This window comes from Leishmania panamensis (assembly GCF_000755165.1).
Source record: "Leishmania panamensis strain MHOM/PA/94/PSC-1 chromosome 6 sequence".
NCBI classification, from domain to species: Eukaryota; Euglenozoa; class Kinetoplastea; order Trypanosomatida; family Trypanosomatidae; genus Leishmania; species Leishmania panamensis.
This window is the reverse complement of record NC_025885.1, coordinates 317,686-327,383: the sequence shown is the minus strand read 5'-3', so window position 1 is coordinate 327,383 and position 9,698 is coordinate 317,686. Positions and strand designations below refer to the sequence as shown.

Genomic DNA, 9,698 nt, shown 5'->3' with positions numbered 1-9,698 from the left:
GGACTCCGGTGTGGCAGTGTCTCGCGTCGGTGGGGCAGGAAGGCGGAGGGCTTCAAGAACGTTAAACTCAGAGTCCGAGGCCGATTCGCGTTTCCCCGCTGACTGGGACACCCGCTGTAAGGGTGCGGCAGCGGACAGGGACTGGTCTGTAGGCCGGCGGTGTTCGCCACTGGCGTCACTCAGCTGACGACCCTGTGAATTGCCCTTCTCCTCTCGTTGTTCGGCGCTGGTCTCGACAGCCGCACTGCTTGCTACCGCTCGCTTTGCCTGTCGCTTGCGGGGACCCACTCCCCTCGGCGTCGAGCCCGCTTCCGCTGCTGCTGCTGGTGTGATCGGCGCAGAAAAATGGCTGTCACTGCCGTTGCAGCCCGGTGGTGTGAGCTCAGCAAACGCCGGCGGCGACGACGCAGTGTGCAGTGTGCTCTGCTGGGTGACGAGGTACACGGCACCAACGAGCCGGAAGGGCTGCCGCCACCGATTGGAAAGTGGAAAGCTCGATTGCCGTGGCACTGTGGTAACGCTTCGGCCTCGGCTAAGGGCACAACATCTCGCCTGCGCCGCTGCGTCTGCCCGTTGCGGGGTCTTCTCTGGCAAAGCGGCAGCAGTGCAACAGACCAGCACGCCCTGCGCCACCAGAGATGACGCGTAGGGAAAAGTGCAACGTGTCCTACACAACCAAGACACTGGCGAGAGCCCTGGCTCGGCATGGCCACGGCGCGAAGCACGACGCTGCATTCCGCTACCCTCCTCCTCTCCCTCTTGACCCCCTTTTACGCTCCTCCCCCGCTGCCCAGTGCCGCGAGTCCGCTACTAAGAAGGCGCACCAAAAAGCGCACAGGGGGTTGGGCAGAGAGAAAGCAAAGATGAAGGCGAAGTGTGAAGGGAAGGGAAGGGGAGGGAGGGAGTGGGGTGAGGTGGTGGGTAAAGGAGTGTCGCGCCAACCAGTCACTCACGCGCTCACACACAGCACGACACGCTGCGTGCACGCGAGTGAGGGGTAACAACGGGAAAAGGGAAAAGGCACCGACGCGCGAGGAGAGTCGACCCAACGACAGCGCCAAGCACCTCCGTCACGGTAAGCCGCCACCCGCTCGTGCCACTCTCCCCAACCCTGCGCGGCAGGACTGACAAGATGATGGGTTGTATGTACACCTGTGTTGCTGTGCTCGTCAGTCATGCGCATGGCTGTGCACCTCCTCTCCGCCTCCTTTTATGCGGCACTTACACGTTCGTTTCTTGGCGCTACGTTAGGCGTACGCTTTAGTGGCGCATTGGGAGGTGGAGGCCAGCCGAGCGCGTCAACGAGCGGCACACAAAGAGAAAAGAGACTACACACAGACGATCGTGTCGGTGGTGGCGCTGTTAGTAAGGGGGTGGGGTGGGGTGGGGAATGTTTGTTTTTCACTGTTGCTTTGCGTCGCCGCGATGGGCGTTGATGGGGAGGAGGGGGAGGAGGTGGTGGTGGTGGTGGTGGAGAGCGGCACGCGTGATGAATGTGTAGAGAGGACGGGGCGGGTGTGTCGCGAGACGAGAAAAGGGAGGCAAGAGGGGTGAGCAGAGGCAGCGAGGGTGAGGAAAAACAGAGAGAGAGGGAGGGTGGGTGGATGGGAGGGATGAAGAGGCAGCAGGGGCAAGGGCGCACCACGGCGGCGGGGTTGCGTACACAAGCACATGGGAGGATCTCAACACACACACACACACCTCGCCGCTGCCGCCGCTCCCCCCGTATGCATCCTCTTCTTTCTCTCTCCCTCTCCCTCTCTCTTGCGTGGTCTTGTCTGAAATGTTGTCCCCGGTCTCGCCCTTTCAGTTTGATTGATGAGTATTCACACACACACGCACACACGCGAACGCTCCAGCGAGACGAGAGAAAGGGGAGGGGGGAAAAACGAGGAGGAGGGGAAGGAGAGGAGGAGACGGCCTGGCACATCAGGCCTATACATTGTGAGATCATCGAGCACACGCCAAAAATGCAAAGGCCGACGCACCCCCACCACTACCCAACGCAGCAGTGGCTATGGTATGAGCGAGAGGGAGCAGAAGGCGAAGTGCACACCGGCGTGGAGGCGGGAAGGAGGGCGGGGGATAAATAAGTAAACGAGAGAGTCGATTGAGGACAAATATCTACATCAACGTCGGGCAATGCGAGGGGGGGGGGCCGACACGCGTCTCGTGCGCCGCTGCCTGCGTAAGTGTTTACCGTACAAAAGGCCATTGGTGGGAGAGAGGAGGAGAGGGGCGACGTCCGCCTGGCTACCTCTCTCCTCCTCTCTCCCTTCGCTTTCCTTCGCCAATCGCATCTGTCTGCCTCCCCCCCTCACCCTTCGCTTCTGTCGGACACCAACACCAACTTGGAGGGGAACTGTAAAGAGAGAGGGAGAGGGGGAGTACAGACGGTGTTCAAGTCCCATGTAGGGGGAGAGATAGAGGAAAAGGTAAGAAGGGGAAGTCGCTGCGTGTGCGTGCGTGGGGTGTAAGTTGGTCCACCTCACCCTCTACATCGATAGCGCAACTCATTTACCTACAAGCAGAGACACACGCACAGAGAGTAACAGAAAACGAAAAGGGAAGAGATGAGGCGTGCAGTGACAGCACCGAGGCGATCCGGTGCATGCGCACAGAGACACGCACGCCAGTACGGCCAGCTCATAGTATCTCCAGCGTCGCCTTCAGCTCCGCACTTCGGTAGCCTTTGCGTCTCAGTGTGATCTGTATGTTTTGCCCACACACCCGACCGCCGCCATGGTTGGTGCTGCCCGTGTTGTAACCGAGCCTGTACAGGTCAAGCTTGCCGCACGCCAGAGGGGAGGTGGCCCCTGCCTGCATTAGCTCGACTGCCAATACAGAGTCGTCCACCTCGGCGTTAGTGTCCTTGACGCCGCTGCCATCGCTGTGGTATCCGGTCGCTCTTTTAGTCGCGGTGCGGCACTCAGGACCCTTTGAGCGGCCGGAGGCGGTAACGCCGGTGGAGATCAGGTGCACAATCAAGGTCTGACCGAAGAAGTTGAGAACTTTTGCGGACGATGAGGACTGCAGCATGGTAGCCTCGGAGGCTATCGCGGAGAGCGAGCCCATTGCTAACACGTGAACGCCTTCGCTGAATGACGCCGGAAAGTCCCGCATAGACGTAGCCGTCCCCGAGATTGATGTCGCTGCCGTCGAACTCAGCGGGACCGCTGTGGACGCCACTGACTGTACTGCTGACCGTACTCGAATGTAGTAGAGGCCCTCTCCCTGCCCAACAGGTTGTTGCTCCTGCTGGTAATGGCTGACGTAGACCATGGCCTCGCTACCTGCAGCTCTGGACGGGCCTTGAAGCGGTGCCAGTGGTGGTCGCCAGCAGCGGTGCAGCGTGAGCCGCAGCACCGTGTCGCTTGTTACCGCGCGCCCAACAATGGTGCGATCGACAGCGAGAAAGCGCTCCTCGTAGTTGTAAGATCGTGAGTAGCACCGCTGCTGCTCCGCAATCCACTCGTGCAGGAGAGACAAGGGGATGCGATACAGCGCGGCAAGGTGCTGCAACAACTCCTGCACTGCCCACTGCGTCAGCTCGAGTACGCCGAAGTGGGTGGCGATGAGCTGCTGAAGGCCACCATACTGTTGCGCGGACGGCGGCGGCGGCGGCAGCGCTGGCGTGGTCGCTTGGAGTACCACAGAAGTCGTTGACAGTGAGGACGCTGTGGAGAATGAGCTGGGGGGCGCCACGGTTGCCTGCGCCGCCAGTTCGCTAGCTGCGCCATCCCCTGTGGCAGCCGGGGCACCAGTCGTCAGCTGCGCCTCGCGCTGTAGTCGCTTCCGTAGCTCGTCCATTAGGGCCGACACCGCAGGCCACGACACAGCGGACACGTGCTTGTGAGCGAGTTGAGTAAGGGCATCAAGATAAGCGGCGTGGGCCTCCAGCCGGTTCGTCGTGTCCAGCCGCACTGCCTCGTTGTAGATCAGCTGGCGTTGTCGGCGCAGCAACGCCTTTGCCAGGTGCGAACGCACAACGGCAGCGTCCGCCTCAGTGCGCCGTGGCGGTGGCGATGGCGCTGTCATTGTGCCAGTCACAGCGGTGCTGCTGACTGATGCATTCAAGGGCACGTTCGGCAACGGCATGGGCGTCGCGAGTGCCGTGTCTGGTGGCGTCGCCGGCCGCGATCCCAGCACAGGGTCGCGCATCAGCAGTAAAGGATGCTCTGGTCCTTCAGCGCCACGCTTCGCCACGCGTGGGGACCTCGTACCCGCGCACATGTCGCGCTCCATGAGCTGGTCCCGCAGCGGGCGCAGTCGCTGCAGCGTGGCACAGGTACACTCGATGTCGTGACTGGGCTCCTGGTCCGCCGCCAGCTCCCACCACCTCGTAACCAGCAACTCCTGCTGGAGTAGCGCCGATGCATGCTCGCCGACCCCGATGGCAGCTGTCAGCGGCTTGCGCCGATGCCGCTTCTTCCGCTTCAGGAAGCTGCTGTTGCGTCGGGGGCGACGGGGCTGCGGCAACAGTGCGGCGGCAACGGCAAGGCCACCTGCGGATGCCTGCGCGCCGAGCGCAGACGCTACAGGAGAGGTGGACTGTGCCACCACAGCGCGCGATTGCGTAGCCGGCGTTGTGCTGCCTCCGAGAGGTGGAAGGGACGTGGAGAGTAGCGCAGCAACGATACCGTTCTGCGTGCTCAGCAAGGTTGCCGGGCCACTCCCGAGCTGGACACCGCCTTGGTGCTTCAGCTGCTGCGGGTGACCTCCGGGGTCAGGGAGAACGAAGGATAGATCGGTGCGCCGCTCCTGCACGCCGGCAACTGCCACGGACGCAGGGACACTGACGCCGACGTTGCATGTCTCTCGGACGAGCGGGACTTGCCCAGGCATGCTCTGCCCTGCAGCTAGCCGCGCCGGCGGTTGCAGATTCGGGGGAGCAGCACTCTCTCCCAGGCGATGCCGATTCAGCTTTACCTTCCGTGCGCTGTGCGGGGCTGCGTCAGCACCTCCACCGGCGACGCTGGAGTGTATTGTAGCAGCTGCCGCCGCCCCTCTCGCAGTCCTGAATGGGCAGCCGTCTCGCGTGCCACGCAGGGCGCCGTCCAGACCGTAAACTGTGGACTCGTTTGCCTGCGCCAGGCGTCGTTGCAGCTCGTTGCGCAGGCGCTGCTCGTCTTTGGCCTCCGCCGCAGCCTCCAGCGCGGCAGCAGCCACGGACGCCCCCGCCGTGAAGCATGTGGCGCTGTCAGCCACCGGCGGAAGACTCAACTCGTCGCTTCCAAGATACAAATCGGACGCCGACGTGTGAGCATTGGCGGGGCGCAAGGTGCCGTTGCTGAGCAGAGAAGAGGTGGAAGTCAGGGACTTGGCACGTTGATCCGGTGCCGCGATCGGCACAACGGGGGTCTCAGCGCCGACACAACGCGAGTCAGTGCCTTGGCGACCGCCACCACCACTACTGCCACCGCTATGGATGCCGATACGAGGGCAGCCGACGCTGTCTTTTCCCCTCCTGTCTGCCTCGCCGCCCACCTTTGGTAGCTGCGTCACACACTTCATATTCAACGACAACTGCCTTGCGTTCAACGAGTCGCCATTATCGCTGTCGTCGTCGCTACCGACAGCGTCGGGGATGCCGCGCCACGAGACCTTCAGCTCCGCCAGATCGTCAGGCATCGGGATCTGAAAGTGCACCAGTGCCTCATCGGGCAGTGCAGTCGTGTCCACCAGCCTGTCCTCCGCGGCTGCGGCATCCCTAATTGCCTCATGGAGCGCAGCACGCGTCTGCGCACCGGCGCCTCTGCCTTTGCCTGCGCCAGCCCTGTAGGCGTGCAGCAGGCGTTGCCGACTCGCTTGCATCTGGCGCTCGAGCACCGGCGTCCCAGCGCGCATGTGTGCCACGCGCTGGTGCTGCAGTGTAATCAACCCACGCGCTGTCCGGTCGCGCAGCTTGTAGAGCGCCAGGCGGGCCATGTTGTCAGCCGCCGCTGACATTTTTGACTGTGCGACTGCCGTGGCGCCGCCCCCTCCGGGGAGATGTCCGCAACGCTGCTTAGACTGCACAGACGTTGGACCACCAGTGCGGTGAAGTTGGGAGCTGGCAGTGGCATCAGGACTCCCGTCGCCGTCGAGCTCAGGCATCTCGGAAAAGACGCTGGAGAAGCTTACCTCCTCTGTATATGACTCCGCGCTGTCCATGCTGGAGCGGCCGCAGCCGCCAACCTCAGCCCTGCCAGGCAGTGGCAGCTGCCCTGATGGACGGCTGGTCGTGCTGCTGTTTCCATAGGGTGAATTACTCCGATGGGACGCGCTCTCATGTAATAAAGCATCACACTTGACACTACCGCCTGTTTCGCGGCGACTGGGGGGATGTAGTTGCCGCCGTCTATTATTGTTTGCCCTGCTGCCCACCCTTCCAGCCGCCACGGTGCCGTTAGCGGCAGCAGCGACACTTCCAATCTGTCGCTTCTGCCGCTGACGGGACGCGTTGGCGCCGCCCTTCGCCTCCACGCGCCGCATAATCGCTGTAAACTCGCGCATCTCTTTTTGGGAGTGGAGCACCGCAGCGACGCGGCGTTCGTGCAGTGACACGGCCGTCTGCGCCGCAAGCGCGTCTTTGCGAAATTTCAACGTCACTGATTGTGAAGGCGGCAGAAATGTAACCATCGTCTCCTTGTCGCCACGAGGGTGCGTTGCAGTGAGGTCCAGTGTAGCCTGGATCCAGTGTGAGGCGGGAAAGATGTTTGGTGTGGTGTTATTCAGCGCCGAGGTGGCCGCCGCTGTGGAACCCGTGCTGTCCGATGCGCCCCCTGGGCTGAAGCTGACACAGCCGCCGCTACCGGAGAGACACGACACCTCTTGTGGCGACTGGATAGGTGGCGTCAACAGGCAAGAAGATGGCAGTTTCGAGTGCCTCGAATGGAGCTCCTGCGCCCGCGATGGTGGTGTACGCTGCGGGGACTCACCGGGTAAGCAAAACTTTGAGGCGGCAGTGCTCAGGGTTCTCAGCGCAGAGACCGGCTGGTTATCCGGAGTGGCCTCCACGATCACCACAGAGCTGGTGCAAGAGCGGAACCCGCCACCACTGGCGGCGGTGTCATCCTCCTGCACACCACTGCTGCCTATGGCTAGTCGCCGCACGCCTTCTTCGGTAGGAAGGTCATGCGCTGACTTCGTTGCCACCACATCATCTGGCAGGATTGGGGCGGCGGCTAGCAACACCGCTGATTTGCTCCCAGCAGCGACGGCCCAGGAAGCAAACTGCCGCGCCGCCCTCGATGATAATGCCTGCGCCAGCGCTGGTGGCGCTGCGTCGTTACTCCCCAGATAGGTGAGAGCAGTCTCGCCAAAAGACTCCATGGCCGACGCGGAGGTGCTGAGCTTCGCCGTCTCCGCAGCTGCAGCTGCAACCGTCGCTGCAGAGCTCCTGTCGAGACACTTGAGCCCTCGCTGATTCGCCCTCGTGGGCGACTCCAGGGCAAGCAACTCCGAATCCATGCATGTCCCTAGTCCCGCGGCACCCGTCACTGCGGCGGCCTTTGACGCGATCGTTGCCATGGCAATTCCTCGTTGCACGAAGGTGGGGTCGAGTGCCAGCACTGGCAGAGTGTGCTGCGGTTAGTTATCAGCAGCAGCGGCAATGTGCCTGCACGTTTGCATAGCGGCAAAGGATGAGAGTGAGAAGCAGAGATGGTGGATGAGTCATGCGTGGGGCTGGGGGGGGGGGGGGGGGGGGGGGGGCACAGATGATGTTCAGGTGAATGAGAGAGAAGTTCACAGGCATGCGAGCCCCTAAACAGAAACACCTGTCATGGCGTGCGCGCCTGAGCGTGTGGGTGCACGTGTGGGGGCTGTCGCAAGCACCACCAAGGCTGGCAGGATCCTCAGCGCATACAAAGACGAGTGGAAAGAGAGGAGGGAATGGGCCTCTCTCTCTCTCTCTCGTAACGGCACACGAGGGACGAAGAAGGCAAAAGCGATGAAGACGAGAGCAAAGCAGGCAATGCTGGTGAGTGCCGTTCACACCCACACCACCCACCCACAGTGGACGGAGGGACGGAGGAAATATCGGGTGACTTGAGCGCACACACACACACACACGCGCGCAAAACAAATGACAATAAGAGCAAAAAGGGAGAAGAGCACGACGACAGCTGAGAGAGACACCCAACATCAGCCAACAGCACAGACAGACAGACACAACCGCGAGTACACGCAGGCATAACCTGTCTCACCTCGCCCCCCCCCACCCTCCCCCCTTGCTGTCCAGTGCGGGAAGGCGCTCTGCGCAAACTTCCAGTGCTGGGTGAGCGCAGAACAGAGAGCAGCCATGCGAAGGAGGAGGAGGGAAGAGGCGCCGCACGTTGTCTGAGAATCCCCTCGCCTCGCAGACGCGCGTCTGTCCATGAGCATGGGTACTTGACACACAGACAACAGTCATCGCATCCCTCCATCAAGCGTCGCTGCACACCATCACTGCAGCGAGTTGAGAAGTTTCCCGCTGATTTCTACGCAGCTAATGAATTTTATTGTGGCGCTTTACGTCTTCCTGTAGCCTCTTCAGGTGTGCACGTCGTCGTCATCAGCAGCAGCAGCGGCGGCGGCTTCAGCGATGGTGCAACGCACCGCCGAAGGGAAACAGTGGCACCAGTGCAGAGAGAGAGAGAGAGAGAGGGGGGGAGATGGAGATATATATAGATAGATACATACGCTCAGGGGGGAGGGAGGGAAGGGCAAGAAACAAAGGAGGCAGACATACATGGGCGGCTGGAATATGGTGTGCAAGAGTAGGAAGGGGGAGAGGGGGAGAGGGGGAGAGGGAGCGAGAGAGAGAGAGCACAGAGCCCTCGGCAACAGAAACAAAGGAAATTGCGGATTGGGTGCCCCCGCAAGACTCAAAAGACAGTGATGACGATAGAGGGGGGGAATCAGGACGGCAGCACAGTCGTCATAAGGCGTGTTGGTGTAGGTGGCGATGTGCTCGGCTTTGCGCCGTCCAGGAAGCCCCACTTCACAGAGAGGAGAGAGGCACACACACACACACGCACACACAAGTGCAGTGCGCCGGTACACACGAGAAGGAAAAAGAGAGGAAGGTGCGCACGACTCCAGTTTAGACCTTCGCTCCGTTAGCTCCAATGAGCAGACGCCGCTGGGCGGGAGGGGAGGCACGTGGGGCCTTCCCGCTCTCTGGCTGCCGCCTCCCCGCCCCTTTCCCCTTGTCCTCAGAATTCGCTAGCAAACTGGCGTGTCTGTCGTGTGGACTGTCGGGGGTCGGTGTCAGTTTATACAATGGACAGCGGCTAAGCAGCTGAACAAGGCACCAGAGCACAGAGGTGGGCAGGAGGAAGATGGTCAACACAACTGTTTGTGGAGCCCTGCGAGAGGCCATAGTTCAACTGCGCTCGAAGAGACGCCGCCGTGCTGCCATTGCCGATGCTTTCCGTCGCAGGCGTGCGCCATTATGGATTCGTAGTCATCGTGAGCTGCAGGGAGATCGAAGAGGTGCTCTCGCTGCGGCGCATCCGTCTCCCGAGACGCATGGCAGCGCCGCCAACCACCCGTCGAGGCGCTGTCGCATCGGCTTCACTGGTCACCTTCTCACGTAGCGTCCAGCGATCACTCTCGGAGCCGCCGGTAGAGCTATAGCGGGACATAATGACGGACAAGCAGCGCTCCCACGCATCGTCTTCGGTGTAGTAGCTGCCAGCTCGGTGGGCGCCAGTGACAGGAACAGCGTGCCA

At 61.8% G+C, this 9,698-nt stretch overlaps 1 protein-coding gene across 1 annotated transcript; it reads right to left on the bottom strand.

Moving 5' to 3' along the window:
• Positions 1-2,646: 2,646 nt before the first annotated feature.
• On the bottom strand, positions 2,647-6,621 carry LPMP_060760 (hypothetical protein; the record flags this gene model as incomplete). The annotated part of the gene is made up of 1 exon (XM_010705655.1): positions 2,647-6,621. The coding sequence occupies one exon, from the start codon at positions 6,619-6,621 to the stop codon at positions 2,647-2,649; it is 3,975 nt and encodes a 1,324-aa protein (XP_010703957.1).
• Positions 6,622-9,698: the final 3,077 nt, after the last annotated feature.